The sequence below is a fragment of the Carassius auratus genome, chromosome 9 (genome assembly GCF_003368295.1).
Source record: "Carassius auratus strain Wakin chromosome 9, ASM336829v1, whole genome shotgun sequence".
In the NCBI taxonomy this organism is placed as follows: Eukaryota; Metazoa; Chordata; class Actinopteri; order Cypriniformes; family Cyprinidae; genus Carassius; species Carassius auratus.
This window is the reverse complement of record NC_039251.1, coordinates 35,461,450-35,484,347: the sequence shown is the minus strand read 5'-3', so window position 1 is coordinate 35,484,347 and position 22,898 is coordinate 35,461,450. Positions and strand designations below refer to the sequence as shown.

At 35.0% G+C, this 22,898-nt stretch overlaps 1 protein-coding gene across 2 annotated transcripts in view; it reads right to left on the bottom strand.

Annotated features, from left to right (window-relative positions):
* The window catches only part of LOC113109150 (activin receptor type-1), a 40,624-nt gene that overhangs the window by 2,641 nt on the left and 15,085 nt on the right, over positions 1-22,898 (bottom strand). Inside the window, exons 2-9 of one of the 2 annotated variants that reach the window (XM_026272734.1) lie at positions 21,005-21,105; positions 16,130-16,384; positions 7,789-8,052; positions 6,966-7,171; positions 5,295-5,394; positions 4,967-5,113; positions 3,945-4,220; positions 2,147-2,344 (exon numbers count right to left, since the gene is read on the bottom strand). In XM_026272734.1, the coding sequence (XP_026128519.1) occupies positions 2,147-2,344; positions 3,945-4,220; positions 4,967-5,113; positions 5,295-5,394; positions 6,966-7,171; positions 7,789-8,052; positions 16,130-16,384; positions 21,005-21,098 (1,540 nt within the window). In that variant the 5' untranslated portion in view covers positions 21,099-21,105. The remainder of the gene's footprint in view (positions 1-2,146; positions 2,345-3,944; positions 4,221-4,966; positions 5,114-5,294; positions 5,395-6,965; positions 7,172-7,788; positions 8,053-16,129; positions 16,385-21,004; positions 21,106-22,898) is intronic. The other variant, XM_026272735.1, reaches the window with a different exon arrangement.

The window sequence follows — 22,898 nt, the reverse complement described above, 5'->3', positions numbered from 1 at the left end:
GCGCCCGGGGAGCAGTTGGGGGTTCGATGCCTTGCTCAAGGGCACCTAAGTCATGGTATTGAAGGTGTAGAGAGAGCTGTTCATGCACTACCCCCACCCACAATTCCGTCCGGCCTGAGACTAGAACTCACAATCCTTCGATTGGGAGTCCAACCCTCTAACCATTAGGCCACAACTTCCCCATGCATAATTTCCCTTTGCACTAATAGTAATGTGATGTTCCTAAGTAACCTTATTACCTGTGCCATTTGCAGTATCCCAAAATTATGCATAGTATAATTATGTATATAATTGTATGTAATAGTAATTATGCATGATAAAACATGAGAAATTTTCCAAAATTTTCCAAAATTTTGCCAAATTCTGATCCATTCTTAATTGCTATTTGCTAATTTTCAAATCCCTGAGCCCAAGAGTTTTTAGAGCGGAATGGAATCTACACCTCGTTTTGTCCATTAGCAATATGTAGTAAACTTCTTGTAAGTCTAACACCCTCTACACAATGCTGCTGGTACTCTGGAAAAAATATTATATTTTTCTATAGCTTGTCAAGAAGACAAGCAACAAGTCTCGGCAACAAATATTTACAAAACTGCATTTGATTATAGGTTCTAGTTTGGGTTATCTGGTTAAATAATTTTAAACGGTTATTCTCATAAACAACTCCTTACTTCAATATACCCTGCTCTATACACTCCTGCCATAGAAAACATGAAGTTCTGATAACAATATGTGGGATACATCCAACAATCTTTGGTTATGGATGTAAAAAAAAAAAAAAAAATGGTAATTTAATGGGCAAACATTGTAGTGGTGGCAGGGTAGAAATAAAAAAATAATTAAACACATTTAGTGCTAACCACCTCCATATATTCCTTTAAACTTATTGTATTAATGGATCAAAACTGACACTTAATATAATAATCTTATGAGGAAAATTAATATGCCAAAGCACCATATACCCTGTTTGCCTCACTGAAATGGGCCAGGGTAGAAAAACACCAAGTAATATGTTCTGCAAAGGGCACCGCTGCATGTCGTCTTCTCATACATCTTAGTTTGAGTTTTCAGTGCTTTCTTAAAATCAGGTCCCTGTAACAGAACAATTAAATGTCCATCCATATAAACAATGCCTATACTGAGAAGTTATTTCCATAAAAACCCACGCATGAAAATAATATCTAATATAATAATTGCAAGAACAGAACAAGACACAAGTGACTCTAATATCCAATAATAATAATAATAATAATAATAATAATAGAATATATTGTGTAGAGCAGGACAACAAAATGTATAATATCTCCCATATAGATTCAAAAGCCTCCAAATATATAACATCATACTAAAATACAATACTGCCTAGCTGCAAGCAGCATACCATCCAAATTTACAAAAGGAAGCATATGCTTTTACCATCATTACAGAATATCTTTCCAGTTTACGCCCAAAGGTCAGTCCTCAGTGGGTTACATAACAATCACTGATTATATGCTTGAAGCCATGAATCAAACTCCTCAATTTCACATGACTCTTCTTAGCCACTGAAACATCTTAAGTCATAATTAGAAAAAGAAAAACTAAAATTAAAATGCATCAGGGTTGCCAACTTTTTATTTCTTTGCCCTATTTGGATCCAACAATTTGATTTTAATGTCATACATTAATTTAGGTTACTACATAAATGGTGTAGTTAAAAGGGCTTTTTAAACCATCATTGTTAATCAAAAATAAAAATAATATTATTATTACTCCGTTTCAATATGGACTTTTCACTACACTACTTTACTTACAGAGCACATATTTAACTAATTGACAGTAACATAATCATCCACCATAGTGATCTGGCAAAATAGAACATTTACTTGTGTTTGGCACTTAGCATGTATTCATTGTGTGCCTTGGTTTTGGGGACACAAACATTCATCTCACACACTATTGTTCATAGACATTTTGAGTGTTTAGGCCTTATAATAATATAACCGGATAATTTTTGCTAAGTGACACAGAGCACCATCTTTTCCTCCTTGCATCATTTGACTCTCCATATTGAAACCATCTCAAAGTGCAACAGCAGAGATACATTTAAAAAAAAAGGAACAAGTGACAGGTGTTATAGTGAATCAGGTGTAAGATTTTTTCTTACCATTACTAACTGTTCTTCTAGCAATTTCCCACAGTACAAGTCCAAAGGCCCAGATATCGACTCGTTTGTAAGACTCAAAGCAATCTGTCTGAATAGAGTCATCCAGAACCTCAGGGGCCATGTATCGCTTGGTCCCAACTTTAGGATTATTCCCTACGTCCAGCTCATTTGTGTCCTGAAAATGCATCACGGCGAGACCTGAAGAAGATAAATGTGTGACCATATGTATAATTATCATATAGTAAAGGATCTATCAGTATCTTTGCACAATACAGATTAAGCCACGTAATGCAGAATTAATAATCATTTCAGGGCAAGGCATACCCTTTTAAGGAATTCGGTCCCTGGATTAAAAACCTGTGTATTGGTACAGCACTTTTTGCGTACATTCTAAATTTAAAAGATCCCATGGAAGGGTTTTTCACATCTTCCCTTTGCCTGATTCCTTCCTACTGAAATAATTTACAAATTTTATTTATGATTATGGAAAGGGGCTCTCATTTTAGAAAGCACTTTATTGCTTAACTACATTTGTACACTGTTAAGAACGTCATCTAAAATGCTGAGATGTATCGGAGATGCATATGCTGAAATTATGATGGGAAAAGTACATTTGCTTTTTAAATGTTGCATTGCACCCTCTTGTGGGGATATACAAAAATTCAGTTTAATGAGATAATAAGTAAACTTGAACAACCCAGAAAGGTCTAGTAACTGAAAAACATGTCTTTGAGTCTCAAGAAAAAAAAATTGCAAAGTGAAAATGTCTAGTCCCATGAGGGCAACATGTTTTCAAATCGATGTTCTAAAAACAACATGCTCATTTTGTTAATGTGCTTTATGTAGTCTGAAGTGCTCTACAAAAAACACATCTTGTGTTCCACTTCCTGTGTACAGAAGAGTTTGTGTTAGCTGAAAGCTACCTAATGGGTTTTTCGTTAAGGTTTTGGGGGAAACAACAGTGATCTCTTCTAATAAACAGCCTGGTGTTACAGAAATGGACTCAGGAACTAAGTGAGTGAGTAAAGTGAATTTAATAAAGAAATAAATTAAAGTGTCCATCCTCCACGAGCAAATATCCTGCTTCTGCTTTCTATTTATTTGTATATAAAGGGCAACATGTTCAACAGGTAAATACTGAGGGAACAAACAAATGATTTTAATTATTAGAAACTGAACAACAAGTGACAGATTGATGGAAGGAAACAAAATATTTGGATATTTCAATGGTCATAAACGTCCATTAATCTAACCTGTATGATTTATGATTCATTGAATCAATATAAATACACACATAAAAATAATCTTTTTTTCAAAGAAAATATAAAGTTTATATAAGCATAAATATAAATGGTCCTTTAGGTTGAACGGCTTTGGTTTGAGTAAGGGGTTTCAGGGGTAACTGAATATTTAGAAAATGGTTTCAGATTTGCTCACCACATGACAATTGCTCATCACTTATGCTTGAACTAAATCGGTGTAGTAAGAAAGTACTTCTAACAAAAAATTTATTTTTGTTGAAAACCTGAGATAAACATGTGCATACTTTAACCATAATGTGTTATTATTTTGATTATACCTACTGTGATTATTGACAGTTTAATGCACAACTGAAATTAAATTAAAAAGTGAAACAACTCTGCCATCAAAACACATAACCTTATCACATGGTGTTTTTTTTTTTTTTTTATGTTGTCCAAAATACACTTCACAGTAATATTTTAAATATTCTAATATGAATGGCATATGAAACAACAGCATGCATGCAATAACTGCTTCACCCAGAAGTTACTCTTACCAAGGTCTGCAATGCAGCACTGGCCGTTTTTGTTCACTAAAATATTTTTGCTCTTTAGGTCTCTGTGAGCAATGGCTGGTTTGCCCTGTGTGCCAAATATCTCCACGTGCAGATGGGCCAGGCCACTGGCAATCGAGAGTGCCATTCGCAAACAAGCAGAAGCATCCAGCATGCTGAGTTGCAGGTAATCATAGAGAGAGCCCATCTCATGAAAATGTGTGATTAGCCATAATTGAGTGCTGGAGTTACGCGATGTCATATCAGATGCAATAAAGCCTGAAAAATACAAAGTAAACATGATTTAAGGTAAAGTTATGGTTGAGCAATTAACATGTTTTATTGTCGTTTTATGTTAAAAAACTGAGGGTCCTAAAGAAAGCATATGAAGAGTTAATCTGCAAAACAGATCATGTTCATTTTTGTACTTTTTATTGTGCATTCCAATTAATAACAATCAAACTAACACATTAAAATAAAAACAACAAAATTAAAAACATTATTTTTGAAAATATCTGTTTTTGCAAATAAACTTCATATATATATATATATATATATATATATATATATATATATATATATATATATATATATATATATATATATATATATATTTTCAAAAAAAAAAAATTTCTTTCAGACTATAAGTCGCACCTAAGTATAAGTCCAAAAATATATCATGATAAGGAAAAAAACATAGTCCAGTGTGACTTCTATATAAGTCGCATTTATTTAGAACCAAGAACCAATAGAAAACATTACTGTCTACAGCCGCGGGTAGTCTATGCTGCTCAGTGTAGGCTACAGGAGCACTGAGCAGCATAGAGCGCCCTCTCGTGGCTGTAGACAGTAATGTTTTCTCTTGATTAATTTCTCTTGGTTCATGTCAAATACATTTTGATAAATAAGTCACACCTGACTATTAGTCGCAGGACCAGCCAAATTATGAAGAGAACTGGGACTTATATTCTGGAAAATATGGAAATTTCTATGGGAATAAAATCTTTCATTATAAAATTATTTACCCAGAATGTTATCGTGTCGAAGCAGGACAGTGTTGTAGATTTCGGTCTCTCTGAACCAGGATTTCTCATCTCGGGATGAGAATATTTTAACAGCCACACTTTCTCCCTGCCACTGACCTCTCCAAACCTCTCCATATCGACCTTTACCTGAAGGAAAACACACAAACATTTGAGGACATACTCTCAAAAGTGAGGTTGTAAAATATATGTAAGTAACAGAGTAATTTGGCGTTTAAAATGAGCTGCTAACCTGTACAACAAAATCTAAGAAACGCTCTATGCACACAAACATAACAAAGAATGATGGAAAGATGGTGTGAGCACATACCAACACACTCGCTGAGAGTGATCTGTCTGGCTACTGTTCTCTGAACCAGGAAAGGTAGTCCAGAGCCACTACCAGATGTACAGGAATGATCCAACAGATCCTGAGAGAGAAAGGCAAAAAATAAAAAATATATACAGCTATACATTAACTCTAGTACAGCTACATTTGGACCCTGCAATACACACACTTATACACTAGAGAGCACTCCATGAACAGCCACATTCCAAAATGTGCACCAGAGGCCCAGACCACAAGAGCCATTATAACCATTTGTTTGCATCATGGAGAGATACTGTTAGAGAGCAGAATTGCAAAACACTGGGAATAATTACTGCACGATCCTAAAAAAAAAATGGTAGCTTCAGAGCTAGCCACCCTTAAGATCCTTAGAATCACGGTCTGAACACATTAATCAACAATTTTAGTGGATCAAAGCAGTAACCTCCTAGGCTTCGGAGAACAGATTTTTTTAAGTATTTTAATAACATCTCATTCCCAGCACTGGCACAGACTTTTAATTATTCTCAGGCAAACATTAGAACGCTAAATATTTGCTTTGGTTGCCAAGCACTCCACAAAGATCCTTGAAAATAGCTTGAAAATTATCCAACAACAGCAACCAAAGAGGCAGCTCAGCAAATACACATCACAATACTTACAAACTCACCAAAACCCTGCAACTTTTCTGTCTAAATTTTTTTTAAACAGAAAGATATGATTTTATCATATGTCAGCATAAACAAAGTCTTGTTGATATTAGAAACCATTTAAAACACACAAAACAAATTAGTTTCCAGATGTTACATTTCTGTAAAGTTTTGCACGGATTTATCAGATGTTTTATTAATTAATAAGCTAAAAAAAGCATTTACCTGTATGTAAATTAATAAAAAATAGCATTGTATTATTATGGCACATGTCCTTATTTTTTTTGGAAGTGTAACCACATATGTGACCCTGGATCACAAAACCAGTCATAAGTAGCATGGGTATATTTTTAGCAATAGTCAAAATACATTGTATGTATACAAATTTAGATTTTTCTTTTATGACAAAAATCATTAGGATATTTAGTAAAGATTATGTTCCATTAAGATATTTTATTAATTTCCTTCTGTAAAAATGTCAAAACATATTTTTTTTATTAGTAATATACATTTCTAAGAACTTGGTATGGACATCTTTATAGACGATGATTTTCTCATAATGGTTATCTCAGTCAAAATATTGTCCTAACAAACCTACATAAATGTAAAATTATTTATTCAGCTTTCAGATGATGTATAAAACACAATTGACCCTTAGTGCTGGTTTTGTGGCAATGGATAAATGGATAGTTCAACAAAAAAATAAAATTAACCCATGATTTTCTTACCCTCAAGCCACCCTAGGTGTATATGACTTTCTTCTTATGAACCAATACAATTTTATAAAAAAATAAACTGTATAAATCCATCATTAAAGGGTGCTCTCTGGGAGGTTATTAAAGGCTTTCTGAAGTGAAGTTCTACTTTATTAACTTTTATTAACCCCCCGGATCCATTTTTTTTTTTTTGGTCTCACTTTTTTTTATCAGCAAGAGCAAAAAAGCAAAGCTTTACTTGATCACAGCTTTACTTTGCTTAAATCACAGACTGATTACAGACTTTGGTAAGTGTAGGTTTTTCTCACCGCGAGTGTGCTCTCTCCCACATTAGATGCAATCAGACCATCGATGGGGCCATACTCTGCATCATGAGCAGTCAGATGCTCCATCTGGTGATGGTGAATACAACGGAAGATCAGGATAGCTACACCAGACAGGAATATCAGAACGAAGACTGGAGCCACAATCACAATGGTCAGCGTTGTCACACTATAGTTGGGGCCCTCCACCACTGAGAGACACACAGAGATTTAAAAAGAAACCATTTTACCTTGAAGAAAATCTCAAAAATAAAAATAAAATAAAATACAAAATTCAGCTGATGACATTACGCACATTTTAACTTTCACTGTAATTCTTTCTTTCATTACAATGACTTCTTGTCATGGAAACCCCAGAAATAACAGGGAGTTTTAAAATTGTGTCAAATCATGGATATTTAATATATGTAAAATGTTTAGATCAGGGATGGGGGAGGGGGGGGGCTGGGCCATTGTCCTGTAGAGTTAAAAAAAGAAGCTCCACCTCTATTTAAACACACTTGTATGTACCGTTCAAGCAGTTCGGAAGTCTCTGCTTAGATTTTTTAAGTGGGCTTGATTAGCAACGGAGCTAAACATAAAAGTTACATACAAACTATTACTAAATGAACAATAAACAAATAATTGTAATGTCAAGCCACAGAACGCTACTGATACTAAAATACCAACATACAATATAAGACATGGATGGAACCTAGAAGTATATGTAAAAAAAAAAATAATAATAATCAAAAATACATGTGTATACATATACACATGAAGGTGTATACACATGGAGGTGAAGGTGTGAGAGCTTAATGTCTGTTACCTCGTACAGGAAGTCTCACAGTGAGGTTCATGTTGCACAGATGAGCCTGACAGCACTCCACTATCTGGTCAGGTGACGGAGGTGTTTTACAGGTCATCCTTCCCTGTTCATACACCTTAAAACAGCCCTTCTGTGACACTGGTGTCCCATCACTCAGTGTCAAAGAGGAGAAACACTGCTGACCCTTACAGCGGTCCCCTGCTGCACATGATCGACCCTCACACACACATTCATGCTCTGTAGGTGCTACCCTTAACTCCTCATCTAGACAGAAGAGAAGATAAAAAATCAAATAAAAACATTGCCTTAATAAAACTGCAATGGCTACCTTTTTTATTTTCTTAATTCAACTTTTTTACTTTTTTTCAACACTCTACTTTTTTTATTTGAATCATGCACAATAAAATAAAAGAAATCCAACAGATATACAGTAGGTCAAATGTATTTCTAAAGGTGCAGTTGATATGAAACTTTCACCAGATGTCGGTAACAACTAATTCATGCATACAAAGAAAACAAAACAAATAAAAATAAAAATAAAAAAATAATAATGTGTAATAAAATGTAATGACAAGGAAAAAGTATTGAACTACTGAAATGTATTTAACTCTGAAGTCTAAGGGTATTTTGGGGGCCTGGAGAAGTTTTGTCATGCCCTTACATTTGTGCTTTTTTCAGTTTATTATACACATATAAATGGCTAAAGTCTAATTTCACTGTAATCAGCACATACTGGTCTATAATAATATGCAAGCAGCATGTATGTACATGATTGTGTTTTTGAGAAGAAAAAAAATGTTATGCATGGTTAGTGAAAAACTCAAAATGTTAAATCACTTGAGTAAGGCCATAAAACACATACAGAACGTTGGATCCCGGGACTTTTGAAAACTGGAGCTTGTAGCCTAGAATTTTTCTTTCTAAATTATGTGAAAATCATCTCGTTTACTCACTTACCGAAAACAATATATTGATTTAAATTTTAACAGACACTTTTTGTTGGTAAAAGTCATATGCGAGTAGGCGTCAACTATCATGAATATCATTGCGATATACACCTGAGAAGACAAAGGCCTGCATAATGAGCCTTTCAGTCAGGTTCGTCACTGAGAGGGAGGAGTTACAAGAAAAAATGTGAGGACAAAATAAATCTATATAATTTTATGTTTGTAGTTTATTTTGAATATATTTAATTATCCCAGAACAAAATTTAATATCCACTGACGAGTCCAATTAAACAGTTTATTAGGAACAATCAAAGCTGACTTTCAAACTGAATTTTTCGCATCATTACTCCAGTCACACAATCCTTCAGAAATCCTTTTAACAATCTTATTTTCTACAAAAAACATTTATTATTTATTATTATTATTATTATTATTATTATTACTACTATTAATGTTGAAAGAGCGGCATTTTCTGTATTTTTAGGGGGGATACATTGAAAGAACGGCATTGTTTTTTACATTTTTTACAGTTACATTTATTTGTTACATTTATATTATTTACGTCAAGCTTTTGAATGGTATAGTTTTGTATAGTGTTATTTAAACTTCATAATATTTCACTTTATTATACATTAAGTCAGGAATAATAGTTTGGAAAAAGTCTTTGGAAAAAGTCTAACATGTAAAATGTTTACATGTTATGTGAAAACTAGTACAAGTATATAAATAAATAAAAAGAGACTTACTAATGTTTATGATCACGCTGAATAAAGTGTTTCATTCTTTTTTTCTGAGGAAGTCCACATCTCAAATCCTCAACCACATCACATCTTTTTGGGGTGAATCATGTCTTATTCCTCTCATTGCGAAGCAAAAAGTAAATAAAAATAAATAAATCATGAAGAACAGTCTTGCTGTGTTGTCTTCTGTTGTGTGGCATATTCAAGCCACGCGCTTCAGTGAAACATTAGAATCTGAATAGCGCGTTCAGCGCAGGGGTGTGGTCGCATTAGTAGATAATGAAGGGAGACGTGAAAAACTGACATTGCATTGTTTTCATATTGATTACTTTATCACATAATATCTGTTTTCGGCAGCACTTGTTTAGTTTAAAAGTAGACATGTCAGGCTTTTTATAAATCTCTCTCATGTCTCTTCGTTGAGTATTCAATGAGTTACAGTTCATTTTAATTACATGTTTGTAAATGAAGATCACGGCAGACAAAGGCTGCAGACAGCACACCTTGTTTGTTATCTTTATTTTAAAAGTGCACAAAGTTCTGTTGTTATTATGTCTGTATACAAAAAAAGTAAACCCTTTAGAGATTCGATTGATGTATTGCTCTTATCTGTACGATCAAAACTGAAAGTGTAATTTAAGTTCTTTTCGGGGTTATCACGAGAAAATGCCTCATGATTCGTATAGGCGTTAATTGACTTCAGAGGGTTAAAACATCATACAAAAGCCTTAGTTGGTAATGACAGATTCAAGACACCTCATGATCAATACTTTTTCCCTGTGTTATTCCATTTTATTACACAATAGCTTAATTTATGAATTTATTTGTTTTGTTTTCTTTGTAGGGATGGATTACTTTGGCTGTAATAATAATAATAATAATAATAATAATAATAATAATAATAGTAATAATAATAATAATAATTCTTTACATTTATATAGTGGTTTTCTAGGCATTCAAAGTGCTTAACATTGTCAGGGGGTATCTCCTCATCCACCACCAGTGTGCAGCATCGACCTGGATGATTAGAGGGCAGCAATATTGCACCAGAACGCCCACCAGGCACCATCTTAATGATGGAGAGGAGACAGAGTGATGAAGTCAATGAGTGTATGGGGATTAAAAGGAGGACATGATGGACAGAGGCCAGTGGGCAAATTTAGCCAGGATGCCAGAAATTTCAAGTCAACAGCACCTTCAGAAATGTATTTACTGAGAAAAATGGTGACGTGTTCAATACTTATTTTACCTGCTGTAAGTGCAAATTGTTTGACATTTTATTCATTTATTTTTTGCTTGTATTGTGTCACTGAGTCATTCATTACATCCATCCGTTATTAAAACCACTTTTCTCATTTTGGGCTGCAGGTATCCTGGAGTGTATTCCAGCATCTTGGGCAGTAGGCTAAATGAGTAAGTACTTTGAAACAGATGTATGTACATTAATGCAAATTTCCATTTGTTTTGGGGGTGAAATGTGATCCAGACATGCGTTTGTCCAATTTTGTTAGATTCACCTATTTTAAAGGGCAAATTCAGCCACAAATGTAAATTAAGCCAAAAATTACTCACCCCGAAGTCATCCCCGAAGGTGTATATTGCTTTCTTCTTTGAATTTAGTTGGAGTTAATTAAAAAAATAGTCTTTGACTTTTCAAGCATTTTGATGCAACTTGGTGGGTGTTGTACTCCATCTGTCCATGAGAAGTTTAATAAAAAGCTCATCCATTAAGAAAAACACAAGGCTCCGGAGGATGAACAAAGGCCTCCTGTAGCAGATCGATGCGTTTTTTTTTTTGTAAGAAAAATATTCATATTCAAAACGTAATAAATCACTTTAATCTAGCTTCCGCTCACGGTAGTAAAACGAAAGCAGTTCCACGAGGATGATGTATGAAGTCAGCATTGCACATGCGCCGGCGAGTCTCGTGAAAACCAATGTTTGTTAACAGGTGCAAAGGTAGCAAAGTTTCCTTACTTTGTCAAAGGAAAACTTTTTGGCTTCGATATCGAAATCCTCCGACATTCTTATTTACAAATCCTTGTGTTGTACATCAAGAGGTGCATTAAAAAAAAATTATATCATGGAAAAGATCTTTTAGATTTTTTTAAATTATATTACAAAAAATACTATCTTATATTCTACATTCATTGCACACAAACTGAAATATAAATATAAATATATATATATATATATATATATATATATATATATATATATATATATATATATATATATATATATATATATATATATATATAGCATTTTTTTTCCTTTTTTTTTTTTGATTGTTAGGACTACAGCTTAGGAAAATTTTTAATACAGCAACTGTGCAATATTAAATTTTTAGCCTAATTAGTTTTATTTAATTTTGAGTATAAATACTGGGTACCTCTTGGGCTAGTTTAGAACATGCAACCTAATTATGGGAAAGACTACAAGACTTGGCAATGGTCCAGAAAACAATCATCAACACCCTCCACAAGGAGGGTAAGCTACAGAAGGTCAAAATATATTCACAGAATGTTGACTGGAAGGAAAAATTGTGGTAGGAAAAGGTGCACAAGCAACATGGATGACCACAGCCTTGGGAAGATTGTCAGGAAAACCCTATTCAAGAACTTGGGAGAGTTCACAAGCAGGCCCGTAGCTAGCTATGAGGTCACCAAGGTCTGGACCTCTGTAAATTTTTCATGTTCTAAAATACAATTTGTTCTCTGATTGACTAATTTGATTCTAAAATCCTCATATGAATGTCTACATGTATAATTCGTGAATGTTTAGCGTCCTTGGTATGAAAAGAATAGCTGCGAGATGCTTCCGAAGTGAACGAGTCTTCAGAAAGTTATGGGCGAGAGCGCAAGGCACAGCCAGATCCAGCTATTATAAGCGTTTTTTGACTTGTTTTTCCACTTAATTTGACACTTTAGAAAGTTAATAAAGTAGAAAGTTGAGGTTTAGGATCAGCGATAACTTCATTTGATCTAATTTCCAAAATATTTGAAATAATTTCAGTTTATTTATTTAAAGGTTTTTGTTTATTTTAATAGCAATATCTGGCAACATTTCATCACCGGCATTAGTCTGTCAGTAATCAAAAAAGTCAGCAGCTATTTACAATAACTGCAAATTGCAGCATTTTTTGTGATATGCTATTTACATTAAGTGCAAATAGCTATAGATTAGATTTTTACTATGTTAAAATAGCAGGATTTTCTGCTATTTATATTACTTATTTCAAATAATGGCAATTATATAAACCTCAGTATTGTAGAACATTATAAAACAGTATGCAATAACTTATTGAGTGTGAATGGATGCCACAATAAAGCCCTCCCTACACCTACTCTTACCAAAACTTCATTTTCAGCTTTTTGATTATTACTTCATTTTCATTGAAAATAAATCCTTTTCTGATGTGATTTGAAATTTCAGAAAGGAGAAAAAAGTTAGCCAAAAGGCGGATTCGAACCTGGGTCGATCACATCAAAATACATATGACATACGTTTTTCCTTCTACGCCACATTATCAATGCTATCAAAACCTTGTCTAACACTAGTGCACAGATCTGTAGAACACGTATATTAGGGTACAGTTAAATTAAATACACAAAATACTGGCCATTAAGTCTATGCTAAGTCATTCAGTATAGTAGTTAAACTTTCACAAATCATGCTATAAACATTCATAAGAGCACTAGACAAAGTTATTAGCTATATAATGGTTATAAATAAAAAATATAACAGCAATATGTATGGTTGCAACTTGCATGATAAAATGATCAACCCCATAAATATAGTAACGTATTAACAAACTTTGATGCAATAAATAGGGTATGATTTAAAAACGAGCATCCCTCCAAAAGCATCTACATTTCTGTCTCTTTTCAAGTGTTAGTGCATTTAATTAGTTGTATTATTTGTATTATATCAAAATTCTATAATAAGTAGGTTATTATAGAAACCCCCTGGACCTCACTAATTTTCAAAGCCTGACTAAGGCCATGTTCACAAGGAGTGGACTGAAGCCGGAGTCAGCGCATCAAGAGTCACCACACTGAAACATCTTCAGAAAAATGGCTACAGCTGTCACATTCCTAGAACCAAACCACCCTTGAACCAGAAAAAAAAAAGTTAAAAACAAAAAAATATTACAAAAAACAAAAAAAACTTCAGAACCATTTCACATGGGGTAAGGAGAAAAAGAACTGGACTGTTGCTCAGAGTAGGGGTGGGCGATATCTCAATATTTAAAATATATCGAGATATTTTTTAAACACGATATGGATTTTGACATATCGTATATATCGATATATTGTTTATATTCTGATTCCGCCACTTTGCTTGTTTGCCTTCCCTGTGCTGTGCTCGCCCCCGCTCGCTCGCCCCCCGCCTCCTTGCTTTTGTCCCCTCTCACCTCGCGTGTAGAGAACTAGTCAAAAAAAAAAAAAAAAGACAACTGGCTCCATTATATGGCGAAAGGCTGGCAGATGTCTACTGTAGGGCCCAATGAAACGCGGACGGAATCACGGAATCCAGTCATAAAAATGGAATTTACAGTTTAACGCGGAATGTCACGGAATTGGTCAAATTTTAAATGGATTAATCAAAAGTCGGTCATGCACTTACATCAAATCGCGAAATGGACTAATATCTGCAAATATTAACCCGGAAAAGTCTATTTAAATATGAATCCTGCATGTTCTGCGTGTCTGTGTCAACGAATGGAGCAGAAGCGCGTCTTCATTCATTAAACACGGAAGCTCGCATAACGCTCGCGCTGATTTCATTGTCTTTCCTCTCTCTAAATAAAGACGTGAACACATGAGGAACATCTCCAGAACTGCACTGAGAGTCACTTCATGAGCATATGACCGTTTGATTTGAGTAAGACTAGCTCATATCACATCATAGACTGTGGTATCACATACACAGAACTGTGAAGGTAAACCCGTCAAAATAAAAGTATTTGACAGAAATCTATTACTATTGTACAGCAGAATGTAGATAGCCCACTACTACTACTATTAAAATGAAACGAACATAATTTTATAAGGAATAATCACACAACATTTCTCCCATGTTTTATTTTTAATAGTAAATCCCCTTTGTTTACCAAAAAATAAAGTTTAATAATTAAAAGATAAATTAAATGAATGTTTTATGCCTTCATTTGATAATCAGAAAAATGTAAATACACAGAATTTCTGAAGGGAAAAAAACATTTCACATAAGGCTATTTTAAGAATTGTTTTTAACTAATTAAGTTGTTTTTATGCATTTAAATAATTGCACATGCTAAAACACAGAATTAGGTAACAATAAAACATATGGTGAAGAAAAAAATAAAATGTTTCATAGGCCCCTTAACATGTAATATTTGCCATATTTGTTTTTGAAGTAGTTTTTTGTGGGTTATTTTTCCTGTAAAGATATCGAGATATATATCGTATATCGAGATATAGCAAAATATATCGAGATATATTTTTTGCTCCATATCGCCCAGCCCTAGCTCAGAGGTCCGAAGTCATCTTTTCAGATGAAAGTAAATTTAGCATTTCATTTGGAAATCAAGGTCTGGAGTTTGGAGGAAGACTGGAAAGGCACAGAATCCAAAGTCCAGTGTGAAATTTCTTAAGTCAGTGATGATTCAGGGTGCCGTGATGTCTGCTGGTGTTGGTCCATTGTGTTTTGATCAAGTCCAAAGTCAATGCAGCTATCTACCAGGAAATTTGAGCACTTTATGCTTAAATCTGCTGACAAGCTTTATGGAGATGCTGATTTCATTTTGCAGCAGAACTTTAGCTCCTGCACACAGTACCAAAACCACTTCCAAGAGGTCTGATGACCATGATATTACTGTGCTTGATTGGCCAGCCAACTCACCTGACCTGAACCTTACAGAGAATCTATTGTGGGGAATTGTAAAGAGGAAGATAAGTAACATCTGACAAACAATACAGAGGAGCTGAAGGTCGCTATCATAGCAACCTGGGCTTCAATAACGCCTCAGCAGTGCCACAGGCTGATCGCCTCAATGCCACACTGCATTGAAGCAGTAATTCTTGCAAAAGGAGCCCCAACCAATTATTGAGTGCATACTTAAACCTGCTTTGGAGATCTTGAACATTTCTTTTTTGTAGATCCTTTTTTGATTGATCTTTGATAGATTTTTTTGAGATACTGAATTCTACATTTTCCTAAACTGAAAGTCATAACCATCATAATTAATATAAAAGAAAAACTCAAATATTTCAGTATGTGTGCAATGAATCTAGAATATAAGAAAGTTTGCTTTTTTTATTAAATTACAAAAAAATAAGTAACTTTTCCATGATATTATCATTTTTCAGATGCACCTGTAATTAGTGACTGTTGTTTTGTTTTGATCTCTCTGCTGCATTTCCACGTGCGTCACTTCTGAGGCGCGCATGCACAAAGCTGACCTCAGACAATTTTTAAAATAACACCAACTGAATTTTCATGGTGAGTAACGTATGGCTTAAATTTTCATTTTTGGCTGAACTAACCCTTTAAATAGCATGAGTGGAGTACTTACCCTCTCATCATTACACATCATACACTTCTGTACATTTCTGTACATTTAAGGTGTGAGGTTTAAACAAATAAACAATTATTGCTTAAATGATTCACCTGTACTTGGCATCTCCAAGGTAACATTCATATTGCACAATGTTTCCTTGCAACAGTGCATCAGCATGTCCACAGTCTGGGAGTTTTTGCAGCGCATTGCCACTTCTTCACTACCCACAATGCATCCTTTCTGCTGAAAGGCTGTCCCGTTCTCGGAAGACAGGGAGGAGAAACACTGCAAGCCCAAACAATGCTGGACATCATCGCATGATAACCCCTCGCAAACACACTCAACGTCACCAGTGCTGCCTTTATCTGTAGAAAACACACAAGACATTTCCTTTCATTTACAATTATGAGATGCTCAGCCAAGACACATGGATATTCCTCTTTCTTCAACTACAGCACCTTTATGTCAGCATGCCTATTGCATCTCGGTAACAACTGAGGTGGGAGTGCGGGAAGGTTTTAGGTTAGTGTGGTTAAAATCACTTGCCGTCATGAATGATCTTTTGGGGTGTTGTCTTTTTTTGTCAAGTTTGTTCAATCATCCGTAGCACACTAGGAGATGTTAATTCAACTCAAATTGTGAAACTCGTGCATTAAATAAATTCAATGCACACAGACTGAAGTAGTTTAAAGCACCATTCGGACGGGACTAGTTTTCTAAACTACGTTTGAGGGGACTAACATCTCTGTGTTTATTACAGAGGTGGGAGGGTCTGATTTGTGCATCTGGGCGTCACAGAGATCACGCGCTCTGTATGCGTGCATTGCATTCATTCAGAATGATTGCGTTAGTATTATTACACAATAAATACTAATGGCTAGTATAGCAAAACCATGTTAATTTGTGGTTCCTTTAGTTTAACTTATTTTCCTTTTTTTTTTAATTAAATGTAATTAAAACATTATGTAACTGGGTACATAAATGAACGTGAGTAATCTTACCTGATGCTGATATTACAATAGCCGGTATTAACAGTTTACGCGATCTTGCTCTTGATTTTATTATTTGTACTATTGTACTTGTACGGACGGGATTAGTTTTCTCAGAGGATCACTGAGTTTGCTGAAAAACGGTAGGTAATTTGCTCTGGAATTATCACAGAGGTTGTGTGAGAAAAACACAGACGTGGCAGATTCGGACGGGATTAAAATCACCAAGTACGTCTGTGAAACGCAGATTTCTCTAACGACCCCCTGTAAAACTAGTCCCGTCCGAATAGGGCTTAAGTCATTGATTATTTTAATAGTGATGATTTTAGCTCACATTTAACAAGCCCACCTATTCTATCTCAACAAATTAAAATATGGTGACATGCCACTCAGCTAAATCAACTCAAAACACCTGCTAAGGTTTCCTGAGCCTACAAAATGGTCTGATCAGTTTGGTTCACTAGGCTACATAATCATGGGGAAGACTGCTGATCTAACAGTTGTCCAGAAGAAAACCATTAACACCCTTCACAAGGCATGTATCCAAGCATGGTAACAGAAAGTTAAGTGGAAGGAAAACATGCACAACCAACCGAGAGAACCGCAGCCTTATGAGGATCGTCAAGCAAAATGCGTACAAGTACAGTAAATGAACATACTTTCAAGAAGGCCAACAATTCATTAAAAAGTTCATTTTTTTTTTAATGAAGTATTCTAATTTGTTGAGTGAATTGGTGGGTTTGTTAAATGTGAGCCAAAATCATTACAATTAAAAGAACCAAAGACTTAAACTACTTCAGTCTGTGTGCTTTGAATTTATTTAATACACAAGCTTCACAATTTGAGTTGAATTACTGAAATTAATGAAATTTTACACAACATTTATTGAGATGCACCTGCACTTGTGGTGGTAGCTTGGTGGAAAATCCTCCTATTACCTGCAGCACAAAATGGTCTACTATATGTGACAAATTACAAATAATGTGTGATTTTTTTCAAAATTTTCATTTATTGAAATTCATTTAAATTACATAGGCTTCTATTACATTTAATTACATACTAATTTTATGTATTATTATATTAGTTGTAAATTATGCAAAATTGCATCATTTAAATGGAAGAGTTCTCCTTTGTCATATAGTGTCTCTCAGTGAATGGGACAGAGATTTTACCTATATTAGTAACACACACACATTATATATATATATATATATATATATATATATATATATATATATATTAGGGCTGAAACTATTCCTCGAGTAACTCGATTACAAAAAATGACTCGAAGCCTCTTTTAATTTATTTTAGATCTTACATCAGGTTCTTTCGCAATTATTTTTTTTATGTGACACACATTTACGTCACTCACAAAGCGGAAGGAGATACAAGCGCTGCGTCCAAAATCGCATACTGCAAGGAGTCAGCAGTGTTTTGATCTGAAGGCGCGGGCAAACGTAAAGATAACTTTGTGGTGTGTGTCCATTGCAAGATAGAGTTGGCATACCACAACTAGGGCCATGTGATTTCTGCAATGCAGAAAACGCGGAGGGAATCGTAGAATCCAGTCATAAAAACTGAATTTACAGTTTAACGCAGAATGGCACGGAATTTGCTAAATTTTTAATGAATTAATCAAAATTTGGTCATTGCACTTATATCAAATCACGATATGGACTAATATCTGTAAATATTAAGCCAGAACAGTCTATTATTTAATATGAATCTTGCATGTTCTGCGTGTCTCTGTTAATGAATGAAGAAGAACTGTGACTTCCTTTATCACACACACTGAAGCGCGTGAACATGTGAACAACATCTCCAGAACTGCTCTGACAGTCACTTGACCATTTGATTTGAGTAAAACTAGCGTCACATCACATACACAGAACTGTAAAGGTACATTAACCCGTCATAATAAAAATCAGGTTTAAAGATAAGTATTTGCCAGATACGTATTACTATTGTTCATCAGAATGTACATAGCCTACTACTAAAAAAAAATATTTTTTTTTTTAGGTTTAATCACACAACATTTCTTCCATGTCTTATTTTTAATAGTAAATCCCCTTTGTTTACCAAAAAGTTAAGTTTGCTTAATTTTCAATAATTAAAAGATAAATTAATGTTTTATGTGTTTAATGTTTAATGTGCATCTCAGAAACTGAGATGGCACTTAAATGTTCACAGTACAAGTACAGACAGAGAAACAATGGGTCATAATTAATTTTTTTTTATGTATGCATTGCATTCTATGCATTTAAAAAATACAATTTTTTTTTTTTCTAAAAAAGGAAACTAAGTTGTTCATTTTAAGAGACCCAGGAGTCTTATTTTCTCTTGCATAATTAATATTGCACTTCAATTAAGCAAAAACACATTTTATCCGATTACTCGATTAATCCATGTAATTTTTGGTAGAATACAATTACTAATACTCGATTACTAAAATATTCAGTAGCTACAGTCCTAATATATGTGTGTGAGTGTGTGAGTGTGAGTGTGTGTGTGTGTGTGTGTGTGCGTGTGTGAAATAATGTTCTTAGTCTTTTTCTTCCTGTGGGGAAATACAATTTAAAAAGTAAATACAATTAATTGTGTAACCAAAATACAAATAATTGCCAGAAAAACAAAAACACACAGCATTCTCGCTGTTGCGGTCCGTCAGTGCGTTCCAGGAATGGTGCGTCTGCAGCAGTGCAGCGATCGTTTACGTACTGAGTAGCGGACTGCAAACGCGTCCTGTGTAAAAAAGCACAACGGGTATAAGCCCGTGCTGCTTCAGCACCACATACGTAACGCACACGGACTGCAGATGGATTATGTGTGAAACAGGCGTGCGTCTTGTTGAGGTTTCTATTGAGAAGCTTCTTGAAAAATATATAATTCCCTGAAGCAAACCGGTGGCTTCAGCTGCATCCATGTTAGCACATCACGTCTGATGTGGTAATTTCACAGTAGGCACAGTACTTGTTCCCGTCCCCCTACAGTGCAATTCGGTTAGGCATACATCCGCGATAAAATATCAAGGTGAAAGTCATCATAGCTCGTCTAGTATAGACCCAACTCTCAACACAACTTTGAGAATAGTTTAAATGGCGATATTTGTTTTTTAATCGCCCGATAAGTGTCTCCCGTTAACGCAATCACGTTGTAAATGTGCGCCATACATTGAGAATCACTTTGAAGCAGTCTGAACTAAGCACTGTTGAGTCTGTTTAACACGCAACTATGCTACCTTGTGACACTGCAACGTGCAGCACTTTTTTTTATGAAATCATTTTGAAGTTTAATAATCGATTCGCTGTCTGGAAATCGATCGGGATTTATGTTTTTCAATCCCCAAAATATAAGATGATTTAAAATGATCATTAAAGTCATTTGCTTTACCATACCGTTTGCATGTATTGAAGAATTTTTATGGCAGTAAATTTAAGAAAACTCATCCGGAGGGATTTTGCTTTATTCACACACGTGCTCCTTAAAAACATTTTATAGTTCGCGCAAATCTATTTTTATTTGTGACTGAAGCGGCCGCACTGTCTAGCCCTATGTCTGTTAAATATCCATGGCATTTCTGCAACGCATTTGGTAACATCAGCAGGAGTAAACAGTTCTTGCACACACAGAACAAGGAGACACGAAACATGTAGAGCAAAGGGAGATATAACACTAGTTAATCGATCATGGGTGGTTTTATTATTCTGGGTGGATAAAAAAGTATGAGGATAAAAAAAAAAAAAAAATTCTCCATACATACCTGGACGGCCGTTAACAAACCAAGTAAGTATATGTGTGGGAAGCAATAGTAACTGAACAACGAATCGGAATATTAGAACGATTTCTAAAGGATTATGTGACAATGAAGACTAGTATCAACTTTATCACTGAAATAAATTACATTTTTAAATAAAAGTAGTTTAGCAGTTTATAAATGCCCAGTCATACACAGAAAATATATAGTAAAACCACCAACTAACTGCTTGTCAGTCTTACCTTTCATACAACCAGCAGGTGAAACCAACATGACCGTCAACAGCAGAAACATCTTACTGCTTAACATTACAGGCCTGAAGAAAATAGGCATCATCACTGACCTAAAAGAAAAAAGATCAGAGAAACAACAAAACATGATTACAGTGTTACAAACATCACAAACTTTCACCTTTAAAAAAAAGAAAAAAGAAAAAAAGGGTTTCACGAAAAGAGTACATTTTGAATTTGTGGGCAACTGTGGCTTGTTAAATGATCATTAAGGGGGGGGGGGGGTGAAATGCTCATTTTCACTCAATATCCTGTTAATCTTGAGTGCCTATAGAGTAGTACTGCGTCCTTCATATCTCCAAAAAGTCTTTAGTTTTATTATATTTATAAGAGAAAGATAGTCTGTACCGTTTTTTCCCGGAAAAACACGAGCGGCTGGAGGCGTGATGTGTGGGCGGAGCTAAAGAATGACGAGCGCGCGTAAGCTTTTGCGTTTAGAGCGTCTGGAAGCTGTGACATTACCGTGAAGAAAAAAACCATCATCCAAAACAAACCATGACTAACAGACAGATTCAGCCGTATATTTATGATCCAGAATCAGATCCCGAGGCTGAAATTGATCAAGAGCAGCAGCAGCAACGACTACAGCAGGACGTCTCTATGTGGTATGTATTGAAACTGTTGTGCTGTGCTTTGGTGACATTTCGCTCTCTCGCTCTGGTCAGTGAATGTTTTTGCTCTGCTCTACGGGCACATGCGCTGTTCCGGGAGAAGTGCCCTTAGGACCCATGTAAGGAAATTCCGCACCATCTAACGTCACACAGACCCATACTCGGGAAAAACTTTGCGAAACTTGTGACGAACCGGAAGGAGTATTTTTGGAAGAAAAATACTTCTTCAAACGTACAACTTAATTTTTGAAACTATGTCAATGTTTAGCATGGGAATCCAACTCTTTAACAGTGTAAAAAAACTCAGTATGCATGAAATAGCATTTCACCCCCCCTTTAACCATCATTTAACTTACAAAATTAGAATTGAATTAATACATTTCTGTGACCAATTAAAAATATATATTTTTTGTTTAGATGTAAAAATAGCAGGATAAACAATGAGCATTCACACATCATGTACCTGCAGCACTTCGGTGAATGGAGAAAATCTGAATAAAATTATATTAGATAACTGGAATGAGATAAAAAGACCAACACTAAATATATTTTACTTACCTAATTGACAGTAAATTTAACAAACCTAAAAGGAAAAAATATGTGCCTACTACAATACACTGAATATTGGTTATTTTTGTAAAGTGAAAACTGATGTGCATACAGCCAAGTATGGTGACCCTTATTCATAATTTGTTCTCTGCAAATTACCCATCCAAAGTGCACACACACACCGTAAACACCCACCCAGAGCATTAGGCAGCCATTTATGGTGCAGCGCACCGGGAGCAGTTGGGGGTATGGTGCCTTGCTCAAGGGCACCTCAGTTGTGGCTTTGAAAGTGGAGAGAGTGCTGTACATTCACTACCTCCCACCTACAATTCCTGCCGGCCTGAGACTCGGACCAGCAACCTTTGGGTTACAAGTCTGAATCTCCAACCATTAGGCCACGACTTCCCCCTAATAACACAATCCACATAGTTGACATAAACCGAGACAGCAGAAGGAGCATCCTTTTTCTTTGTTTTAAAGGGTTTGTTCACCCAAAAATCGAAATAAGTCAATAAATAACTCACCCTGAAGTCATCCTAGGTGTATATGACTTTCTTCTTTCAGACGAATTCAGTTGAGTTATTTAAAAAATTATCTTTGATCTTTCAAGCGGTTTGATGCCACTCAGTGGGTGTTGCACTGCATCAGTTCAAGAGAAGTTTAATAAAAAGCGCAATCCATTAAAA